This window comes from Elephas maximus, chromosome 4 (genome assembly GCF_024166365.1).
Source record: "Elephas maximus indicus isolate mEleMax1 chromosome 4, mEleMax1 primary haplotype, whole genome shotgun sequence".
NCBI classification, from domain to species: Eukaryota; Metazoa; Chordata; class Mammalia; order Proboscidea; family Elephantidae; genus Elephas; species Elephas maximus.
In genome coordinates, this window is record NC_064822.1 from 94,668,238 (window position 1) to 94,693,388 (window position 25,151).

At 35.4% G+C, this 25,151-nt stretch overlaps 1 protein-coding gene across 6 annotated transcripts in view; it reads left to right on the top strand.

Moving 5' to 3' along the window:
* The window catches only part of LRRK2 (leucine rich repeat kinase 2), a 158,551-nt gene that overhangs the window by 46,964 nt on the left and 86,436 nt on the right, over positions 1-25,151 (top strand). For all 6 annotated transcript variants that reach the window (XM_049882826.1, XM_049882827.1, XM_049882829.1 and 3 more), the window contains 8 exons: positions 112-251; positions 2,297-2,425; positions 2,503-2,673; positions 11,954-12,212; positions 15,251-15,439; positions 20,628-20,746; positions 21,803-21,872; positions 22,169-22,386. In XM_049882826.1, the coding sequence (XP_049738783.1) occupies positions 112-251; positions 2,297-2,425; positions 2,503-2,673; positions 11,954-12,212; positions 15,251-15,439; positions 20,628-20,746; positions 21,803-21,872; positions 22,169-22,386 (1,295 nt within the window). The remainder of the gene's footprint in view (positions 1-111; positions 252-2,296; positions 2,426-2,502; positions 2,674-11,953; positions 12,213-15,250; positions 15,440-20,627; positions 20,747-21,802; positions 21,873-22,168; positions 22,387-25,151) is intronic.

The window sequence follows — 25,151 nt, forward strand, 5'->3', positions numbered from 1 at the left end:
AATACATTTTTATAGGCCAAGAGCTGTTAGTTGGATATCTTTAAATGTTTTCTTTAAGTCTGAGATTTAAAATATTATATTTGTTTATTTATTTGTTTTCTCTTATTCTAGAAATTCAATGTCTGGGTTTAAGTCTTATAGGATGCTTGATTACAAAGAAGAATTTATGCATAGGAAATGGGCATCTGCTGGCAAAAATTCTGGTTTCCAGCTTACAACGCTTTAAGGATGTTGCTGAAGTACAGATGAATGTATGTGCGTTATTTTGTAACCAATTTCAGAGCTTGTGCTGATTTCTCTTGCAGAGCAGTTTGCAATTCCCATTCTGCATTAATGGTGGTGTTCTAATTAATTGAAAACCATGTATCATTTCATAGTATTTTAATTAGAGAAGGTGAAGAGGACTGAATTGAATCTCTAAAGATCCTAAGTTTCATTATTAAAATCCCTAAAATCAGCATGTCTATTTGCCATTTGTCTTTCCCATAAAAGAGCAGAGAATGTGCTAAAAATATCGACCAGCTGAGCTTTGCTTTCTTAGCTTTTAGATAAATGGAAGTTTTAATTATTCCAAATTTTGTAACTCTGCATGCTTTATTGTGATTTGCTTACCTCTAGTAATTGCCTCTTGATTTTCTTTTCCTTTTTTTTTTTTTTAAGTGAAACAGTATTTTTAGTCTTTTTCATCAAGCAAAATTTAAAATGTGGTATAAAATAACTCTTTTTATAAGGAATCCAAGATTTTTCCTAAGGTCGGTTAATTCAGGGAAGATTAAGAAATAAATCTGTCTCAGTTATTTCTTGTATTAGCAAAATTGTTTCTTTAGGAGTCTCTGCCTTCCCTGTGGTTTTTGTAGTAATGGAGTTTGCATCTTTCATAAACCACACTCAGCAAACATTTTCATAAAAGGCAGCATTGATCAGGAATAAAAATATCTAGTCTCTAGCCACTGTGCAGATATTATTAGTAAATAAGATAAGGTATGTAAAGATTTTAGTTATAAAGTGCTGAGCACACAAACTTCTTAGATTAAAAGTGTTTTATCAATGGGTTTTATAAATCTATTTTTTATGATGTGCCTCAACCTAGGTTGATTAAGGTCAAGGTAAAATTCATTAAAAATAATCCTAGGGAAAGGAAATGATTTTAGACAGGTATGATGAAGCCCTCAGTTTTTCTGGATTAATTTATATAGGCAAAAATTTTATAAACCTTTATAATAGAGGTTGTAAACTGCTGAATTTGGCCTGCCAGCATATTTTATTAGGCCAGCTCAGCATTTACAACTTTTTTTATTTGAATGATGTGCATTCTACACATTCATATATCTGCTTTGCTGCAGAATTTGAGTTTGCAAGGACCTCTGCTCTAGAGGTGGGTGGACCGCATACCCTTCTGACCTATATAAATTAAGACTACATCTCTTATCAAATGTTAGTATTTGTAAAGCCTCAGCATCTGAAGAACTCAAAATAATAATATTTGGACCATTTAATTATGATATTATGCTGAAAGAGTTTTAATAAAAGTAGAGATGTTAATATGATCTTTGATGAGTTTACCCAAGCAGAATAATACTGAAGTCAAAAGTCTAGTCTTTCCTTAAAATATCACATGGTTGGAGACCCCAGAGTACTCTCAGAAAACTGCTTGAGGTGGTTCTAAAAATAACGAATGGTGTGACTGATCAGTTCTCTGTAAGTTATTTTATAAAAATGTAAACCTCCAAGTGCTTTCAGAGTTCCTTCCAAATAGACTCAACATGAGTAAAATCTAGGCCCTCACGCCTGTCTCTTTGAAGTTAAAATTTCAGAAGAACGTTGAGGAAGTGCTGGGCTAACTAGAGAACGTAACCTGCAGTTTTGTAGTAGAAAATCCACTATTCTATCAGCATCCGTAGCCCTGCTGCCCGTTGCCATCTAGTGGATTCTGTCTCTCAGCGACCCTGTAGGACAGGGTGTGGATTCAGACAGGGGTCTTTAAAAGCCAAAATTTAGAATATTAGGTTTTTTCCTGCTTTGCTAGAGAATAGTTTGTTAACTAGCATTTTATTCTCTGTACGTCTATTATATTTCTTAATAATAAGAAAAAAAATAAGAAAGCAAAGAGTATTTACAGGATTATTTCAAAGTTAATAGCTTTAAAGAATGAAGCCAATAAAGATAAAGATATCTACTTAGTTAAGTGAACATCCAGGTTTGAAGACTTATATACAGAAAATCTCTGTTTTATATTATTCATTCATTTTTGTCTAGAATTGCTTGTTATTGTTATTAATGTTTATCATAATTTCAGGGATTTCAGACAATCTTGACAATACTTGAGTTGTCAGTATCCTTTTCCAAGCTGCTGGTGCATCACTCATTTGACTCAGTAGTATTCTATCAGATGTCTTCCAGCATCATGGAACAAAAGAATCAACAGGTACAATGTTTTTCACTTGTATGCTAAATGTTATATATTTTGCTGACTCTAATTTGTGTTTCCACTCTTCATTTTAGTTTCTAAATCTTTGTTGCAAGTGCTTTGCAAAATTAGCTGTGGATAATGAGTTAAAAAGTGTGATGCTAGAGAGAGCATGTGATCAGAATAACAGTGTCATGGCTGAATGCTTGCTTCTTTTGGGAGCTGACGCCAATCAAGCAAAGGAGTCGACATCCTTAATTTGTCAGGTAAATATTCGAGGCCTTACTGTTGTCTTTATTACTTGACTCTACCACTGTATAGCTCTTACTTACACCCCGTTATTCTTCACTTCATAATATGCCAGTTTATTGCTCATGGCTTATGATTTGTAGTAGGAGTTTAGAGTCAGAATTTTAGAGGTAATAGGGACCTTTAGGTATTGTCAATCTAGTCCTTTATTTTATTTGTCTACCTACCTTGTTAAAGTTGATAAATAACTTTTCAAATTTGTCTCCTTATATGCATCTCTATGCAACTTCTTCTCTAGCCACACCCTGCTCATGTACAATTTTGTTTTGTTTTGATCACTTTTCAACCATTTTCTCTCTGTTTATAGTTTCTCTGCTTAGAAAGTGCTCCCTTCAGGATGAGTATGTGTTACTGGACAGGCTGTGCTCTGCATACCTTTAGGGGTATCCTTTACATGGACATGCCAGTTATTGGCCCCCCTGAAGTTGCGCATACAGTGGGTGAGCAAATGGTTAATGAGCTTGGCTGCTAACTGCAGGATTAGAGGTTCAAATCCATCTAGAGGCATCTTGAAAGAAAAGCCTGGCAATCTACTTCCAAAAAAGCAGCCATTGAAAACTCCATGGAATACAGTTCTACTTTGACACACATGGGTTTACTATGAGTCAGAATTGACTCAATGGCAACCTTTTTTTTAAGTTGTGTAATACTGTAGCCGTGCTCTCCTTCTATCCTTTCCCTCCTGCACCACACAAACACATATCCCTCCCATCAAAGTTCTGCCCTTCAAAATCAAATCCAAATTCTCTTTGGTTGATAAAGCCCTTCCCAAGTCCCCAAACCCCCAAACAAAATTAAGAATTACTTCTTCTGTAAGTCCATGACAATTTGTGTGTACCTCTTTTAGATTTTGTGAATTGTATGAATATAGAAGTGTACAGTTTTCATCTTTGTATCATTTAAAATATCTAACACTGCTTTATATACAGTATGTATTCAATAAATATTTGATAAAATGTGTTACCTGTGTTTCAGGTTTGTCTTGGTTTTATATATTTTAGAATTTATATTGACATTCAGGCAGCACTATATATGTTTTCTAGAAATTCAATAATATTTTAACAAAGCAATTATGTAGTGATTTAATATGTATCATTAAATAATCATAACAGTACTGTGTTTTCCAATAATTTAAGCCTTAATTCATTTAATTTCCTATTTGCCTGAGTATGGATTTAAATGGATTTATCAACTGTAAGATTAAGGTAGTGTTAAGAATCGATACAAAAAGAAAATGATCTTGTAACCCATTTTCGTGCACCATTATCCTTATGTAAAACAAAATTTAGTCAAATTTATTTTAAGCAAGCAACTTTTAGGGAAAATTGCCTCTCTATTTATTACTAAGGGTAATTAGACTATTTCCTTCCCAATAATTTAATAAGTTTTTATCGTACATCTTTTGTATGCAAATCATTGCATGCATATTACTTGCATTAATATTACTTGGGGATGCCAAAGAACTAAAAAAGAAACCTCATCCTCAAAGGTCTAATTGCCTGTTGCCCATCGAGCCATCTCCAGTTCACAGAGATCCTATGGGACAGGGTATAGCGGCCCCAGAGGGTTTCCGAGGAGCATCTAGTGAGTTCTAACTGCTGACCTATAGGGTCGCTATGAGTCGGAATCGACTCGAAGGCACTGGGTTTTTTAGTTTTGACCTTTGTGCTTAGCAGCTGAACTCTTAAACACTGTGCCACCAGGGCCCCCGAAGTTCCTATTAAGGAAACAGTATAAAAGCACCTGAGTGTAATTGCACTGCATTTCCCACAGGAAATGCTGTCTACTCTTCTCTCAGAGTATCCAAATCTTTCTATACAAAAAGCTTTTTAGTTTATTTCTCTTCCCACATTCTTTTGGGCTTAATGTGCACATTTATGTCGTCTTTTCTTGAAAAAAATCAGATCTTTACATCCATGGATTATACACTAACCGTAAAAAATCCATCCTAGTTACCGAACATTACTTGTATCTAGCAAACGGTAAACATTGATTAAGTATTAGTGAGAGGATTGGTTGACTATACCTCATTTTGTACCAGTGGAAAATAATCAAGATTATTTATTCATGTACCAAGAGGCTGCTTAATTAAAGGCTGTTCAGAGCAAAGATGGAGTTAATTAAGTTAGGCATTCTGAGGAAAGTATAAGATTGTAATGTATATGATTGGTAGGGAGGAATATGGAGGACTAATAATGAGCATGAAGGTAAGATTCATCAATTCATGATGGAAAGAGTAAGTATAACAAAATCTAATTAAAAATAGTAGCAAACACCTCTGTGGTGCTCATTACCACCTGGGAACTGCTCTGAATACTTTGCACATTTTAATGGTCATAACAACTCATGTGTAGGGCTTAGTATTATTCTCATTATTGTTGTTGTTGTTTGCCATTGAGTTGATTCCTACTCACAGCGATCCAGCGCATGCAGAGTAGAACTGCTCCGTAGGGTTTTCAAGGCTGTGACCTTTCGGAAACAGTGACACGCCTGTCTTTCGAGGAGTCTCTGGATGGGTTCAAGCTGCCAACCTTTTGACTAGTGGTTGAGTGCTTAACCATTTGCACCAGCCAGGGACACCATTCTCATTATACCATTCTCATTATATAGTTAGGGAATTAGGTCACAGAGAGGTTAAATAACTCGCTTGCAGTCTCTTTCCTAATGTTGTTGTTGTTGTTAGGTGCCGTCGAGTTGGTTCCAACTCATAGTGACCCTATGCAGAACAGAACAAAACACTGCCCGGTCCTGTGCCATCCTTACAATCGTTGTGATGCTTGAGCTCATTGTTGCAGCCACTGTGTCAATCCACCTCATTGAGGGTCTTCCTCTTTTCCACCGACCCTGTACTCTGCCAAGCATGATGTCCTTCTCCAGGGGCTGATCCCTCCTGACAACATGTCCAAAGTATGTAAGACGCAGTCTCGCCATCCTTGCTTCTAAGGAGCATTCTGGCTGCACTTCTTGCAAGACAGATTTTTTTGTTCTTTTGGCAGTCCATGGTATATTCAATATTCTTCGCCAACACCGCCGTTCAAAGGCATCAACTCTTCTTCGGTCTTCCTTATTCATTGTCCAGCTTTCACATGCATATGAAAAAAAACGTATGAAGGGATTGAAAATACCATGCCTCGGGTCAGGTGCACCTTAGTCTTCAGGGTGATATCTTTGCTCTTCAACTCTTTGAAGAGGTCCTTTGCAGCTGATTTGCCCAATGCAATGCGTCTTTTGATTTCTTGACTGCTGCTTCCATGGCTGTTGATTGTGGATCCAAATAAAATGAAATCCTTGACAACTTCAATGTTTTCTCCATTTATCATGATGTTGCTCATTAGTCCAGTTGTGAGAATTTTTGTTTACTTCATGTGGAGGTGTAATCCATACTGAAGCCGTGGTCTTTGATCTTCATTAGTGAGTGCTTAAAGTCCTCTTCACTTTCAGCAAGTGAGGTTGTGTCATCTGCATAACGCAGGTTGTTAATGAGTCTTCCTCCAATCCTGATGCCCCGTTCTTCTTCATATAGTCCAGCTTCTCATATTATTTGTTCAACATACAGATTAAATAGGTATGGTGAAAGAATACAACCCTGATGCACACCTTTCCTGACTTTAAACCAATCAGTATCCCCTTGTTCTGTCCGAACAACTGCCTTTTGATCTATGCAAAGGTTCCTCATGAGCACAATTAAGTGTTCTGGAATTCCCATTCTTCGCAGTGTTATCTATAGTTTGTTATGATCCACACAGTCGAATGCCTTTGCATAGTCAATAAAACACAGATATACATCCTTCTGGTATTCTCTGCTTTCAGCCAGGATCCATCTGACATCAGCAGTGATATCCCTGGTTCCATGTCCTCTCCTGAAACCGGCCTGAATTTCTGGCAGTTCCCTGTCAATATACTGCTGCAGCCCTTTTTGAATGATCTTCAGCAAAATTTTGCTTACGTGTGATATTAATGATATTGTTCTGTAATTTCCACATTCAGTTGAATCACCTTTCTTTGGAATAGGCATAAATATGGACCACTTACAGTCAGTTGGCCAGGAAGCTGTCTTCCATATTTCTTGGCATAGATGAGTGATCACCTGCAGCTATGTATCTGTTTGTTGAAACATCTCAATAGATATTCCATCAGTTCCTGGACCCTTGTTTTTTGCCAATGCCTTCAGAGCAGCTTGGACTTCTTCCTTCAGTACCATTGGTTCCTGATCATATGCCATCTCTTGAAATGGTTGAATATGTACTAATTCTTTTTGGTATAATGACTCTGTGTATTCCTTCCATCTTCTTTTGATGCTTCCTGCGTCGTTTAATATTTTCCCCATGGGATCCTTCACTAGTGCAACTCGAGGCTTGAATTTTTTCTTCAGTTCCTTCAGCTTGAGAAACGCTGAGCGTGTTCTTCCCTTTTGTTTTTCCATCTCCAGCTCTTTGCACATGTCATTACAATACTTTACTTTGTCTTCTCGAGAGGCCCTTTGAAATCTTCTGTTCAGTTCTTTTACTTCATCAGTTCTTCCTTTTGCTTTAGCTGCTCGAGATGTCAGAGTCTCCTCTGATATCCATCTTGGTCTTTTCTTTCTTTCCTGTCTTTTCAATGACCTCTTACTTTCTTCATGGATGATGTCCTTGATGTCATTCCACAACTTGTCTGGTCTGCGGTCACTAGTGTTCAATGCGTCAAATCTATTCTTCAGTTGGTCTTTAAATTCAGGTGGGATATACTCAAGGTCATATTTTGGCTCTCGGGGACTTGCTCTGATTTTCTTCAGTTTCACCTTGAACTTGTGTATGAGCAATTGATGGTCTGTTCCACAGTCGGCCCCTGGCCTTGTTCTGACTGATGATATCGAGCTTTTCCATTGTCTCTTTCCACAGATGTAGTCAATTTGATTTCTGTGTGTTCCATCTGGTGAGGTCCATGTGTATAAAAAAAAAAATGTGTATAGCCACCGTTTATGTTGGTGAAAGAAGGTATTTGCAATGAAGAAGTTGTTGGTCTTGCAAAATTCTATCATTCGATCTCTGGCATTGTTTCTATCACCAAGGCCATATTTTCCAACTACTGATCCTTCTTCTTTGTTTCCAACTTTTGCATTCCAATGGCCAGTAATTATCAGTGTATCTTGATTTCATGTTCAATCAATTTCAGACTGCAGCAGCTCATAAAAATCTTCTATTTCTTCATCTATGGCCCTAGTGGTTGGTGCAAAATTTGAATAAGAGTCGTATTAACTGGTCTTCCTCGTAGGCGTATGGATATTATCCTATCACTGACACCGCTGTACTTCAGGATAGATCTTGAAACATTCTTTTTGATGATGAATGCAACACCATTCCTCTTCTAGCTGTCATTCCCAGTATAGTAGACCATATGATCGTCCAATTCAAAATGGCCAATACCAGTCCATTTCAGCTCACTAATGCCTAGGATATCGATGTTTATGTGTTCCATTTCTTTTTTGACGATTTCCAATTTTCCTAGATTCATACTTCGTACACTCCAGGTTCCAATTATTAATGGATGTTTGCAGCTGTTTCTTCTCATTTTGAGTCATGCCACATCAGCAAATGAAGATCCTGAAAGTTTTACTCCATCCACGTCATTAAGGCCGACTCTACTTTGAGGAGGCAGCTCTTCCCTAGTCATCTTTTGAGTGCCTTCCAACCTGGAGGGCTCATCTTCCAGCACTGTATCAGACAATGTTCTGCTGCTATTCATAAGGTTTTCAGTTGCTAATGCTTTTCAGAAGTAGACTGCCAGGTCCTTCTTCCTAGTCTGTCTTAGTCCGGAAGCTCAGCTGAAACCTGTCCTCCATGGGTGACCCTGCTGGTATCTGAATACCGGTGGCATAGCTTCCAGCATCACAGCAACACACAAGCCCCCACAGTACAACAAACTGGTAGACATGTGGGGGCTTTCCTGATAAATGGTGGAAAATCTGCCTCTTCAATGACTGCTCTTAATCCCACAGTAAATGTGTGGTGGTGGGAGAGGGGTTGTTCATTTAATCTTGAATGCTAGGTTGAAGATTTTTTTTTTTTTTATTGTGCTTTAGGTGAAAGTTTATAGCTTAAGTTAGTTTCTCATATAAAAATTTATACACACATTGTTATATGACCCTAGTTGCTATCCATATAATGTGACTGCACATTCCTCCTTTCTACCCCGGATTTCCCATGTCTGTTCAACCAGCTCCTAACCCTTTCTGCCTTCTCATCTTACCTCTGGACAGGAGCTGTGCAGTTAGTCTTGTGTATCTACATGAACTAAGAAGCATACTCTTCATGAGTATCATTTTATGTCTTATAGTCCTGTCTATTCTTTGTCAGGAGAGTTGACTTTGGGAAGGTTTTAGTTCTGGCTTAACAGAGTGTCTGGGGACCATGTCTTCTGGGGTTCCTCCAGTCTCAGTCAGATCATTAAGTCTGATCTTTTTACTAGAATTTTTCTCCTGCTCCGTCAAGGAACTCTGTTGTGTTCTCTGTCAGAGTGGTCATTGGTGGTAGCCAGGTACCGTCTAGTTCTTCTGGTCTCAGGCTGATGGAATCTCTGTTTTATGTGGCCCGTTTTGTCTCTTGGGCTAGTATTTTACAAGAATTTGCTTTTGATTGTCACACATATTAATTGTAAAGTATAAGATGGGAAAGAAGATTGCAAAGGATAAATTATACTTTTGAAAACCTTTGTTTATATTCTGAGATTTCTTCATTACTACTTATATGCTAGACTGGGCATTTCTAAGCAGTATTTTTTTTTTTCTGTCATGAAATAGAAACTATTTTCAGAATAATGTGTGAATATTCTGAGAGGAAGAACTATATACATGAGATTTAAAGAAATTAGTTTTTTTTTTTTTATCTTTTTACTGGCATATATTTCTTTTGTCTGATACAATTTTTTTATATATATTTCTTTGTGGCACCATATACCCAAAAACAGCTTGAGAGCTTTTAATCCCCAAGAAAATTTCTTCTACAAAAATGTACTGAGCATCTTCTATGTGCAAGCACAGTACTAGATATAAATACAGAATATGAAAGGAGTTTCCTACTTCAAGATAGTTTCTAAGTATTTATGTTTGTATGGGAGGCAAGGAAGGAGATAAAACATAAATCACCTTAGTACAAGGTTGACAGTAAATCCTGTGACTTAGGGATAATAATTCGCTGGACCGCCAAAGAAAGCATTTGTGATTGAATTAAAAAAAAATTTTTTTATTGTATTTTTGGTGAAAGCATACATAACAAAACAGGTTCCCATTGAATAATTTGCACACATATTGTTCAGTAACATTGGTTACATTCTTATTATTTCCGTTCTAGCTGTTCCATTATCATTAACCTAGTCTCACTGACCCCCAGCTTTCTCGTCTGTGCTTTAGAGTAATTGTTGGCCATCTGGTCTCATACAGATGATTTTTTTAAAGGAGTGCAGTACTCAAGGGTGATATACTTTACTCTTTCTGAGCTAACCTACTATTTAGCTAAAAGGTAACTTCAGGGGGTATTTTTGGTTCAAGGGCAATAGTCTTGGGAATTCCTCCAGTCTCAGTTGGCCCAGTAAGTGGATTTTTTGAGAATTTAAACTTCTGCTCCACATGTTTCTCCCTGTCTATCAGGATCCATCTATTGTATTTCTGATCAGAACATTCAGTAGTGATAGTGGGGCACCATCTAGTTTTTCTGGTCTCAGGGTAAAAGAGGCCATGGTTCATGTAGACAGCCCTGTAGACCAGTTCCTTCTCTGAATCTGGGGTTTCTTTCTTTCTCTTTTGCTCTGGATGAGTAGAGACCAATATTTGTGTCTTAGATAGCTGCTTCTATGACTGAGTTTGTTAGTCTCTTTCTTCCTCCCTCCCTCCCTTCCTCCCTCTTTTCTTCCCTTCCTTCCTTTTATTTTAAATAATATTTTTTGTGTGTTTTTGGTGAACATTTACACAGCAAACTAGGTTACCATTTAACAGTATCTACTTTTTTACCCTGGTGGTGTAGTGGTTAAGTACTACGGCTGCTAACGAAAGGGTCAGCAGTTTGAATCTGCCAGGCGCTCCTTGGAAACTCTGTGGGGCAGTTCTACTGTGTCCTACAGGGTTGCTAAGAGTTGAAATCGACTTGATGGCACTGGGTTTGGTTTTGGTTTTTATACTTATTGTTCAGTGACATTGGTTACATTTTTCAAAACATGTCAATGTACTCATCGTTTCTATTGTGGTTGTTCTTTTTCCATTAATCTTGCTTCCCTCTCCCTCCCCCTTACCTTCTTATCTTTGCTTTACGGTAAATGTTAACTGTTTCATCTCATAGAGGTGATTTTTTAAAAGTGCTCAGTACTTACTAGAGATATTACTAAAATCTTCCTAAAGTGCCCCCTTGTTCCCCACAGCAGTCGTAACTCCCTGTCTCTTCACCTTAAGGGCTGTCTTGGTAATAATACATTTGCTTTACTCATCATTTTTCTGATGCATTCTTCAGGCACACCCTAGTCTTGACCAGTCTATCAGTCTGCTTTTTTCCTCACCTTCACCCAGGTAGGGCTTGTGGAAAAAAATACTCATCCATACATATTGGTGCCTGGAAGAGTCAAGAAAATCAGAGATGTGTGATGATTGTCTTTTGTATGTGACATTAAGGAATTTTATGGTATTTATATTACCATTTAGTTATTCTATGTTAAAAATGAAGGAAGAGAAGTAGTATTTCCTGTATAAGGTAATAGGTAGTTTCCTAGATGTCTTCTGATGAGCAAATGTAAGCCTAAAAAATGTAAGCAACTTGTATAATTGATGTAGCCTGACCCAAGTTTTCTAACTCCATATGAGATTACCTCTTTCATGATAACTGATTCTCCTGTGGCAGATTATTTGGTTTATGCTACTCTGACATTTGTGGTGGGAGTCTTACTTTGGGGCCCTGGTGGTTAAGGGCTTGGCTACTAACTAAAAGGTCGGCAGTTCAAATCCACCAGCCACTCCTTGGAAACTCTATGCAACATTCTACTCTGTCTCACAGTGTCACTACGGGTTGGAATCAACTCAACAGCAATGTGTTTGGTTGTTTTTTTTTAGTCTTACTTCATTTTCCCAGTCTATTTCAAGGATGATTTTTGCTGTATTTTATTTTGTTTCAATCTACCTGTAAGGGTGTAGAAAAAAATCACACCAAGTTCAACTTACCATTCTCAAAAACAGGAAATATAGGTTTTTAATATATGACTTTTTTTTTTCTTTAATAGGTGTGTGAGAAAGAGAGCAGTCCCAGATTGGTGGAACTGTTATTGAACAGTGGATCCCGCGAACAAGATGTCCGGAAAGCCCTGACAATAAGCATTGGGAAAGGCGACAGCCAAATCATCAGTTTGCTTTTAGGGAGGCTTGCCCTGGACGTGGCCAATAATAGCATCTGCCTTGGTGGATTTTGCATGGGAAAAATTGAGCCTTCTTGGCTTGCTCCTTTATTTCCAGATAAGACATCTAATTTAAGAAAGCAAACAAGTAAGTATCAATGTATGTGACATTTCCGTTTCTACATAAGCTTATCAACATAATTGATTACCAAATTTTTGTACTAGTCTGTTGTTTTTAGTTTTTTCTTTTTTGTCACTAATCTTTTAGTTAATTTTCACTCTCTTTTGATGCAGCTTAAGCCAAAGTATTGAAAAGGTTTGAATATCTTTTTTGGGGTGTGTGTATCATGAAATGCTTGAGAGAGATATTATACTTAAGTTATGAGATAGCAAATATATTTCTTAAAAAAAAAAGCAGAAACAGTAGGAGCTTTATGAGGAGTTTCTTTTTTAAAAATATCTTTTATGTTTTATTAAAAAGTAATACATGCTCATTTTAGAAATTAGAAAATATGGAAAAATTATAAGGAAGAATATAAAAATAACTTATCACATCTCTTGTATAAAATTAACATGGATATTTCTAGACTTTCTAAATTTTAGTATGCTTACATTTACAAATACATTTAAACGAATACGTAAAAGCAAACACAACCATATATACTTTGCATTTTCAAGTTAATATATACTCTTTATATCAAGTTACACTTGTATTTTCTTTAGATTTTCAAGTAAGTATATATTTTGTATATATTATATATACTGATAAGTTATCATCATCCCTCATAACATTTCTATCTTATCAGCTCTCTCTCATTTACTCACACTAAACATGTTTTTAAACCTTGAGCTCCCAGCTTTTACCCTCTTTCCCCTCGTGTCCACTTGTTCCCCATAGCAGTGGTAACTCCCTGTCTCTTCACCTTAAGAGCTGTCTTGGTAATAACACATTTGCTTTACTCATCATTTTTCTGGTGCATTCTTCAGGCACACCCTAGTCTTGGCCAGTCTATCAGTCTGCTTTTTTCCTCACCTTCACCCAGATAGGGCTTCTGGGAAAAAATACTCATCCATACATATTGGTGCCTCTACAAATTCAAAGTCTCCAACCTTCAGATATCCTTAAAAGGTCCCGTCCAGCTGGATTTCTCCCAGTTTCTTAAGTGCTTTGTGTGCTCTTCCTTCCAGGCTTTCCCCAGTGTAATTATGGCTACCTAACTTCCTATCCTTTCACTTCACTTTACTATCTCTTCATCTTTTTTGCCTTCGTGTTGTTGTCACTGTTTACAAGAAGGCATTCCTGACCCCACGAAGTCTGGGTGGCAGGTTTTGTAGGTGCTCTCATAGCTAACTATTTCTTCCTTCTGTGATAACACATATCATATTATATACTAATTGAATTTTTACCTTCTGGTATCTTCCAGTAAATCATAAACCCTGTTGCCATTGAGTCGATTCTGACTCATGGGTAGGTTATAAGTGTCATGAAATGAGTGTTAGTCTTGTCCAATATTGTAACCTTAGCATATATACTAGAGTTTTGCACATATTAGATAACCATTAAATACATGTAACATTGGCAAAAATAAAAATTTGGTAATAAATTATGTTGAAAAGCATGTATAGAAACAGGAACTTCACATATTGTTCATATATACATTTCTTCTTTTGAGAGTAAATTGGCAATATCCACTAATATTATAAATGTACATTCTTTTTTGGCCCAGCAATATACTAACAGAAATACATGATACAGGTATTCTCAATGTGCACAAGGAAGTGGTTACAAGGATGCACATTAAAGCATTGTTTATAACAGCAGAGAAATAGGGAAGAAAACCTAAATATTTCCCAAAATAAACTGTGCAAATAAATTTTAGTACATTCATGTACTAGAGTGCTTTGCGTCACTGGGGGAGAAATGGCAAATCTAAATGTCCTGATACAGAAAACAATTTAAGTGAAAAAAAAAAAAAGGTTACAGTGTTTTTAGTATGCTAATGTGTAAAATGTGTATAAAAACAACAATTGGGATATGGTTTTTTTTAGTCATAAATGCTTGTATATGAAAAGACTATGTCTGGAAAAAAAGTCAAGAAATTAGCTCCCTGGCTGGCTATGGGAAGTCTGGATTCATAACTTTAAAACATACCCAGGTCCTGCTTCACTGAGTCACATAAACATGCCAATGTGAGCTATGAAAATAATCTTTAAAGAAAACTTTAGGCTATATGTACAAAAACAGAAAATGTAAGGACTCTGCCAACTTATTTCTTTACAGGAGAACATAACATATAATGAAATAAGAAGAATGTTAACTTCAAAATTCCATCCAATTTCCCAATAATAACCAAACCCGTTGCCATTCCAGTTGATTCCGACTCCTAGCGACCCTATATGGCAGAGTAGAACTGCCCTATACGGTTTCCAAGCAGCATCTGGTGGGTTCAAACTGCTGACCTTTTGATTACCAATAGTCAGAATTAATCATTTAGCAAATATTTTATAATAATAAGCATATAATTTTGGAGCATCTTCTATGTTCCATGCATTGTGCTGGACATTTTCCATACTTCATTTCATTTAGTCTTTTCCTTAACTCTACAATGTAGATATTGTCATCTTCACTTTCTAAGTGAGGACACTGGCACTCAGGAAGCTGTTATAACCTGTGAGTGGCAGTTTTGTGACTTGAACACAAGCCTGTATGGTTTCAAAGCCCAGGCCCTTTCCTGGGTCAAGGTAGTTTCATCTACTCCAAAGCTTTGTGTAAACGTTTATGATTTATTTTCTTGTTTTTATTTAAACTCACCATATGCTGATTAAGCAATGTCACTATTATAAAGAGACTCCGGAAGTAAGAATAGAAAATTCTCTAGAAGCTTTGATGTGTGTGTTTTGTATATATATATACAGGGAGCCCTGATGGTATAGTGGTTAAGAACTTGGCTGCTAACCAAAAGGTCAGCAGTTCAAATCCACCAGCCACTCCTCGGAAACCTTATGGGGCAGTTCTACCCAGTCCAGTAGGGTCACTATGAGTTAGAATTGACGGCAATGGGTTTATTTTATTTATATATATATAAATATATTTATATAATATATATACACATACATATAAATACATATGTATATATCTGTCTATCTTGAAGTTTGTATAATTATTGAATTTTAATATATTTTTAGATATAGGATCCACCCTAGCAAGAATGGTGCTCAGACATCAGATGAAAAGTGCTGCTGAAGAAGGAGCAGCCTCAAGCAGTGACGGGAGCTTTTCTGAAGATGTACTCGTTAAATTTGATGAATGGACCTTCTTGCCTGACTCTTCTGTGGACTGTGTATTTGGTCAAAGTGATGATCTGGATAGTGAAGGTATTTATTATAAAAAACAATTTCCTTTATGTTTTACACTGGCATTGAACAATAGAAACTGAGGCAAAAGCCTGATTTAATTCATTGGAAAAACTTGAGGAAAAATGTGTTCGTTATTGGAAACATCTAGAGCCCTGGTGGCAAAGTGATTAAGAGCTTGGCTGCTAACCAAAAAGCTGGCAGTTTGAATCCACAAGGCACTCCTTAAAAACCCTATGGGGCAGTTCTGCTCTGTCATATAGAGTCACTATGAGTTGAAATCAACTCAACAGTAACGGTTTTTTTGGTTTATTGAAACAGTGTTTACTAATTCCAATTAAGGTAATTATTGTAAAAAAAAAATGCATCTGTGCACTTCTAAGTGGCACAATACTGACCACTAATCAGTGAGTGGTGGCTATTGCAGTGAAAATACTGACTCAGGCTGGAATTGGACTCAAGTTCCATTATTGATTGGATCCTTGTGTGGCTTGTGTAAGCACCTTCACCTTGTTAAAGGTCGTGTTGCCAACCTTGCAGAGTTATTTATAAGCATTAGAGATAGTATGTATAAAGTGACTAGAACAGTGCTTGGAAAATAGCAGGTGTTCCATAAAAAAGTAATTTTACCTTTATTATAATTAGAATAATATTAATAATTTAATAGTTCATTTCAGATAATTTTTTTGCTAAATTGGCATGGCAAGATACATGACAGTGATGAGGGGTGACATATTTAACACAATCCAGTTTTGTAAATATGGGGTGAGGTCCTTTTTTTTTTTTTAACATGATATGATTGAAAACTTTGAGTGATAGAAAAAATGTATTTGAGAGGACAAAAAACAAGAGTCATTCTAAAATCTCTTGACTCAAGTCCAAGTATTTTTCTTAAACCAACGTAATATAAAATAAAATGTACCCATTTTAAGTGTCTATTTTCGTGAGTTTTAAAAAAATTATTCATCCATGTAGTTACTAGCACGAATAAGATATGTAATATTTCTATCACCAGAAAAGTTCCTTTTGCCTCATCACAGAAAATATCCCCTTTCCCACACCCTCCCCCAGCAACCACTCATCTACTTTCTGTCACCATAGATTAAATTTGTATTTTATAGAGCTTCTTAAACATGGAATCATGCAGTATGTATTCTTTCGTGTCTGGCTATTTGCTAAAAGGGTTTTGCCATGTTATACTCCCAATCACAATACGTGAAAATTCTGGTTGCTCTACGTTCTTGCCAACACTGGATATTGTCAGTTAATTTAATTTTAGCCATTCTAATGGCTAAATTCTATCTCATTTGAATTTAATTTTCATTTTCCTGATGACTACTGATATTGAGAATATTTTCAAGTTCTTATTTGCCATTCGTGTGTCTTCTTTGTGAAGTGTCTGTTAAGGTCATCTGCCAATTTCTAATTGGGTTGTTCATCTTATTATTGTATTATAAAAGTTCTTTATAAGTTTTAGGTAGAAGTCCTTTGATGGGTATATATATATATATATATATATATATATATAGTAAGTATTTTCTCCCAGTTGTGCCTTGTCTTTTCATTTTCTTAATGGTATTTTTCACAGGGCAGAAGTTTTCCATTTTGAAGTACAGTTTTTAGGTTTTCTCTTTTATGGCTCATAGTTTTTCTATCCCATTTAAGAAGTCTTTACCTATCTCAAGTTTGTGAATATTTTCTTCTCTGTGCTGTCTTAAAAATTTTTAAATCTTAGGTTTTACCTTTAGGTCAATAATCTATTTTAAGTTCATTTTTATATATGGTATGAGTAAATGATGTTTACTTTTTTTTCCTTTAGTTCTCCAGTTGTTCCTACACCATTAGTTAAAAAATACTGTATTTCCCCAATTGAATTACAGCATTCTTGTCAAAATTAATTGACAATTCTTTATTCTATTCCACCGATCTGTATCTATACTGTATTGTCTTCATTATTCTAGCTTTATAGCAGGCCTTGAAAATAGGTAGTATAAGCCCTCTTATGTTCTTCTTTAAAATTGTTCAGGCTTCTCTAGGACTTTTGCATTTTCGTATATATTTTGAAATAGCTAATAACTTCTTTGAACTATTATACTTGGATTTTTTTTTTGGAATAGATTTAATGTATAGATCAATTTGGAAGAATTGATACTATTATACTTGGATTTTTTTTTGAATAGATTAAATGTATAGATCAATTTGGAAGAATTGATATTTTAATAATATTGAGTCTTCTAACGTGTAAATGTGGTATATATCTCCAATTATTTAAATATTTTAAATTTTGTCTCAGCCATATTTTGTATTGTATATTTTTGATGCTATTGTAAATGGTATTGTATTTTTCTTTCAGTTTCTAATAGTTCACTGCTGGTGTACAGAAATAGAATTGATTTCTTTTTTTACATTAAGTTTGTATCCTATAAACTAGCTAAACTCACTTATGAGATCTGGTAGCTTTTTTGTAGATTTCTTAGAATTTTCTATGTTCACACTGTGCTAATAAGGATACATTTATTTCTTCCTTTCTAATCTTTATGCCTTTTTTCTTGTTATACTGCACTGGCCAGGACCTCCTGTATATTGAATAGAAGTTATAAGAATGAGCATCTCTCTTAGTTACCTAGTGCTGCTATAACAGAAATACCACAAATGGGTGGCTTTAACAAGCAGAAATTTATTTTCTCTCAGTTTAAAAAAACCCGTTGCTGTCAAGTCAATTCCTATAGGAGAAAGTAGAACTGCCCTACGGGGTTTCCGGGAAGCGCCTGGTGGATTTCGACCTTTTGGTTAGCAGTGGTAACTGTTAACCACTCCACCACCAGGGTTTCCTCTCTCAGATTTGGAGGCTAGAAATCTGAATTCGGGGTGCCAGCTCTAGGGGAAGGCTTTCTGTCTCTGGTCCTTGTCTCTTTGAGTTTCTGCTCCTGGGTGATCTTCATGTGCCTTGGCATCTCTCTTTACCTATCTCTGCTTGCTTGTCCTAGTCTGCTTTTTAAATATTTTGTAAGAAATTGACTGAAAACATCTTATACTAATTCTCATTAACATAACAAAGACAACTCTTTACCAAATGGGATTATAACCACAGGCGTAGAGGCTGGATTTATAACAATATTTTGGGGGGCAACAATTCAATCCATAACAGCCTCTTTCTCTGATTTCTATATATTCAATCTTTCACCACTAAATATGGTGTTATCTGTAGTCTTTTTCCTATATACCCTTTATCAGGCCGAGGAAGCTCCTTTCTAGCCCTTTTTTGGTGAGCCTTTTTATCAGTAATGAGTGCTAGAAAATGCTTTTCTGCATCTGTCGAAATTGCCATTTTTCTCCCCTTTATTCTGTTAATAGAGTGAGTTACATTGATTTTTCTAATGTTAAACCCAACCAGCATCCCTAGGTATCTTTTTATATATTATTAGATTTGACTTACTGTCTAGTTTTTTTTTTTTTTAATTTAGTTATGAGAATAATGCTGACCTCTTAAAATAACTTGGAAAGTGTTCCCAACTCAGGCATTTTCTGAAAGACTGTGTAGGATTTGTATTAAATTCTTCTTAAATGTTTGATAGAATTCTATGGTAATTCCTTTTTGTTTGGAATTTTTGGTGGGGAGATTTTAAATTATAAATTTACTAATGGATTTATGGAAACCCTGATGGCGTAGTGGTTAAGAGCTACAACTGCTAACCAAAAGGCTGGCAGTTTGAATCCACCAGTCGCTCCTTGAAAACCTCAGGAGGCAGTTCTACTCTGTCCTATAGGGTCACTGTGAGTTGGTATCCACTTGACAGCAATGGGTTTGGTTTTGGTTTTAATGGATTGATGGTTCTCTCAATTTTCTCTTTCTTTTTGACTCAGGTTTAATATTTCTACATTCTTTATCCTGTTACATTGATCTGTATCTTTATCCTCACGCCAAAACCATACTATACTGGTGGTTTTCAAAGAATGTGTCCATTTTTCATGAGTTACGAGACTTATTGGTCTAAAATTATTTGGAATGATTCTCTTATTATCTTGTTAATGTTTTTAGGATTTGTAATTATGCGTGATTTTTATTCTTGACATTGGTGATTTGTATCTTTCCCTCTTTATCAGTGTAGGTTATAGTTTATCAATTTTATTGATCTTTTCAAAGAACTAGATTTTTGTTTAATTGATTTTCTCTATTGTTTATCCAATTTCTTTTTCATTGATTTTTGTTCTAATCTTCATTAATTCCTTTCTTTTACTTATTTTTATTTTAATTGGTGCTTCTTTTATAGATTCTTAATATGGAAGATTAGGTTGATGATTTTAGACCTTTCTTATTTTCTGTATAAGCATTTAAGGCTATCCATGTACTTCTAAGCACTGATATAGTCAGGCAGAAATTGTGTCAATTTCTAAATTTATATTGAATATTTTAAAATTGATCTTTGGATATATAGATTTCATAATTTGTTTTTGGCACTTTAATTATTTAATCCTTCCAACCTAAAAGTGTGAAATTTACAATCTTAAAAATAATTTTAAAATAATGCCTTCACATTATTCAGCCTTAATAATATGATTTATTAATTCTTATTTTTTGAAAATTCATACTTTTAAAATTAGTTCTCATCCCTTTTCTCTCAAAACAATTATTGCCAACTAAACTGTGTTTACTTTAATGTCAGGCCATACATTAAACTATGATTATGGAGTTCAAATTGAGATGTACTACATGTTGAATAAAGGGATTCCAAAATTTAAAACAAGATATAAAAGAATTTTAGGAAGAATTCCAAGAAACAGAAGAGAATACATCAATCAGATTTGCATATAAACGTTCCTTACTTCCTGTGTATGCATGTATTTATTATGGCGTGTGTAACTGTTGGTTTATATGGCTCTTTCCCTCTGGACTGTGAGCTTGTACGAGGCATACTTGTTTTTTTTTTCCCTCTGCTTATTTTTATTCAGAACTTACTTAGTGTCTAGACTAGGACAGCCATTCCATAAATATTTATGGATGAAGAAAAATGTAGTTGAATTTTGAAAATAACAAGCCAACATACTTTATAATTTTGATTTTAAATAAAGATGTTACAAAGGGAATTATTTTGCAATCTCCACTAATGAAAATATGTTTAATCTTCCATGATTGAACTATGATACCATCATCTTATGATCTAGTCAGCTTTCTTACTGTTCTTTATGTTATTTGATCATTTGAAAATAGGAAGTGAAGGGTCATTTCTTGTGAAAAAGAAATCAAATTCAATTAACGTGGGAGAATTTTACCGGGAACCTGCCTTGCAACGTTGTTCACCAAATTTGCAGAGGCATTCCAATTCACTGGTAAGTTAAAGTGTGGTGTGTGTGTGTGTGTGTGTATGTGTTTTGCTGGCAATCTCTTGATAACTAAAATTATATGACAAAGCTAGGAACTATTGGTGCAGAAATTCCCTGATGTATGAAAGTTTTATGTACATAATTAGAAAGCAAATTAGACCTAAATTATGTTAAATTCACACTTGTAAACTTTTGAGCATGTAGAGTATGAATTTGAATTTGTTTGAGGTATATATGTACTGCATACACCTAAATGTGGTTTTACACTTCCTTCTTTTCAGAACTCTGCATCTGTGGAACCTAGGCTAAGTTATGGCTAATGGTGTAGCTAGGCCCCAATAACTCTCTAGCTAGAAATTACATTGTGATTTCTGAGAAAACCAGATAGGAGCCTGAAGGACACCGAGCAAGATAGAATAACATAATATCATTGTTTATCAAGACATGCATTTATTTTGTGTATTGAAAATCATTTAATTTTTAGAAAACCATTATTATTTCAACCTCATGTGCGTTTAGCAATTATGGAAGGACCCTGGCATATTTACATGAGGGGTGCGCTAATTCTAGTGGTGAAAGTTGGGAGTCATTGTATTTTCAGATTCTCTTGGTAAGATCTATGCTAACCTATGTTCTAATTTTGACCAGAATTTGACGTCAAACAATATGAGGTTTCTTTTATGTTGATTCTAGATGGGTCTCAGTCTTCATATATGCCAGTTCTAATTTACATAAATGGCTTAACTTAGTAAGAAAAAGTAATTTGGTTGTTAAGAGAAGTTATATGTATATATTTTTTGATTCAACCTCTCTGCTTTACAGTATTCTTATAGTTAAAGTAAAGGAGAAAGAGTAGATGCTTTCTTCCTAAGGTCATTTTCACACTAAAATGGATTGTTTTATTTTAGTTTCATGATTGGGTTCTTTGCCGTTTTTGCTTATTTTTACCATAAATTATAAATAACATTTTCCTGTTAAAACTTCATGGATGTGTCCATATAGAATATTCTCTTCTACTCCAAAAAATTACAATGACTTTATTTAAATATCTTTATTTAATAGGGACCTGTTTTCGATCAAGAAGATTTACTGAAGCGAAGAAGAAAAATACTGTCTTCAGATGATTCACTCAGTATGTATTTGGAAATAATCATAAGTAAATAGATACTTGGGGGAAGAATTCTACTCTGTATCCCCTTCTTCAAGTCTATTTTTTATTATATTTATGCTTCTTGATATATTAAAATTAATATTAAATAGTTATATACTATATATTTGCTGCTAGAATATAGGCTGCATAGTTTGGTTTTCCGCTTAATTTCCAGTGCCGAGAGGACAGCTTGACACTAGTAGATGCTTAGTAAACATTTGCCAAGTGAATTTAAGCTATTTACTTATATTTCTGTTGTTTCTTGTTTTTGACAAAAGAGTCCACAAAACTTCAATCCCATGTGAGGAATTCAGAGAGTGTTTGTTCCCTGGCTTCTGAGAGAGAATATATTACATCGTTAGACCTTTCAGCAAATGAACTAAGAGATATTGATGCCCTGAGCCAGAGATGCCACATAAGTGGTCATTTGGAGCATCTTGAAAAGCTGGAGCTTCACCAAAATGCACTCTCGAGCTTTCCACAACAGCTATGTGAAGTAATTTCATTTATCCTTATACCTCTCAGGATATTTGAAGGGCTTTTCCATTTATATCTAATTTATCATGATTAGATACTGAAAAAGAAGGTTTTGTTTTTGTGTTAATGGGAAGTCATTCTTCCAGTTTTCACACAGATATCTTAGTCTGTATGCTGTTCAGAAAGCTTTTTGAGGGCAAACAATGGAAATGGACAGGAGCCCTGGGTGATGCAAACAGCTAAGCACTTGACTACTAGCTGAAAGTTTGGTGGTTCAAACCTACCCAAAGGCACTTCAGAAGATAGGCCTGGCGATCTTCTTCTGAAAGGTCACAGCCTTGAAAATCCTATGGAGCAGTTCTGTTCTGTACACATGGGATCCCTATGAGTCAGAGTCAACTCAATGGCAATTAATCAATGGGGAGTTAATTAAAAATGATTTCTAGGTTCTGTCCTGATGATACAGGATGCATATTAAAGTATATCAAGTTTTTATGTTGATTATGCCTTTAATTATTTAATTCTAGTCAGAAAACTAAGTTTTTACTAGGTGTTTAAATTCTTAGGTAAACTAAAATTAGACATGGTTTGATAGTACTGGTTCTGGCTCAGCTACCAATTGTGTGGCAATAAGAACATCTCACTTTGACTGCTCTAAGCTTTCCTTTACTCATCTGCAAAATACAGAGACTCAACTAAATGATCCCTAAGGCATTTTTAAACTCTAAAATTATATGAAACTTAAGATTTGATTTTTTGCTCAGTGTTCCTATTTGGTTAAACAAAGTATATAATAGTCAGCTGATAGGGTACAAAAAAAAATACAAACCCATTGGTGTCGAGTCGATTCTGACTCATTGTGACACAATACGATGGAGTAAAACTTCCCCATAGGGTTTCCTAGGAGCATCTCGTGGATTTGAATTGCTGACCTTTTCATTAGCAGCTGAATGCTTAACCACTGCGCCACCAGGGCTGATAGAGTAGTCCTCTGAATATTGACTTTTTTTTTAAAAATCATTTTTATATATTATGGGTCAGAATGGTATTTATAGCCAAATAAGATACAATGATAAATAGAATTTAAATTATAATTATCTCAATACAAATGCTTAAATTCTTAAACTGAATTTTTGAACTGAACTTCAAAGTTTGAGAAAGGATTATGACTATTTTTTTAACTTAGTTTTGTTGTAAATACATTTTCCTTTTTTCTAACCTATAAAGCTTACTATAACTTTGAGATTTTTTAAAACCAATATTTTGTGAATTATAAGTATATTTAATGGTCTCTTTCACAAAAAATTTATATATCTGGAGAGAAAAACAAAAAAGAAAGAGGAGCCTATATCTCCTCTCCCCCTGTCTAAAATGTGTCCTTTTTCCCTCTTCTACCTTATTGCCTGGCTAAATCCTCCATGCCACCCAGGTCTCGCTTTAAATGTCATTTTCTCACATTCTGTTTACATTCTTCTCCCCTTCATCCTTACAGATGAGGTTGGGTACCCACTTCTGTTTACATTTCCATAGAACCCACTTCTGTTTACATTTCCATAGAACTCAGTGCTTTCCCCCTAAAACTCATTCACTTATAAATTTTGATTTACTGTATATGCCCTCACTAAAACAAAACAAAACAAAACAACCCATCTTGGAAGAAATATTGACAGAATGTTTTGAGAAGCAAGGATGGTGAGACTTTGTCTCACATACTTTGGACATATTATCAGCTTGGTAAAGTAGAGGGTCACTGAAAAAGAGCAAGACCCTCAAAGAGATGGATTGACAGAGTGGCTGCCAGCAGTGGGCTCAAACATAGCAATGACTGTGAGGATGGCCCAGGACCGGGCAGTGTTTTGTTCTGTTGTACATAACATCGCTATGAGTTGGAACCAACTCCATGACACCTAACAACCTAACAACAACAAGCCCTCACTAAACCATGAATTTCTTAAGAACAGGAACTGTTTCAGGCTTGGTCATGTCTATCCCTAGTGCCTCCTTAGGCTTGATATATTGTTTAAGAGAAAAAAAAAACTTCTTACTGTCGAGTTGATGCAGAATCATAGTGAACCTATAAAAACCCAAACTCAAACCCATTGCCATTGAGTCAATTCCAATTCATTGTGACCCTATAGAACAGAGTGAAAGAACTGCCCCATAGGTTTCCAGCGATTGGTTGGTGGATTCGAACTGCTGACGTTTTAATTAGCAGCTGACTTATTCATTTCACAAACAATTATTGAAGGCCTACCAAGTGTCAATAAAAAATAGTCAGGCATACATTAATTCCTACTGCCTCTAGTGTCAGGCATACACTAATCTGTATTAGTAAGCCTTCAATAAATGTTTGTGAGACGGATAAGTAAAGAAAACAGAGATTCAGCGAGGTCTATATAAAGAAAATTTGAAGAGAGCATGAGTAGGAGATGTACTAGGGCATTCTACTAGTGGACCAGCTACTTCCTTTGAATTTTTTTCTTAAGGAAATTTCAGAATGTCACCACTAGGTGGAACTTCTCTGTACTGCCTGAAGGGTCATAACTGTGCCTCTTTTTTCAAAAATATTTCCAAATTAATCTTTGGGAATAAATAATTTTAAAATCTGTTCTCCTGAGTAGCTGGTAGAATCTAAAATCAAAGCAGGAATTTTAAAAATGTAAGGAAACAACTTCTTGGAGGAAGAGCCATCCATAAGACCTCTACGCCACATCAAAGTTTTAGAATTCTTTGAGAGAATAAATATGTTGACACATAAAGAGGAGCAGAGAGCTCTGATTGTTT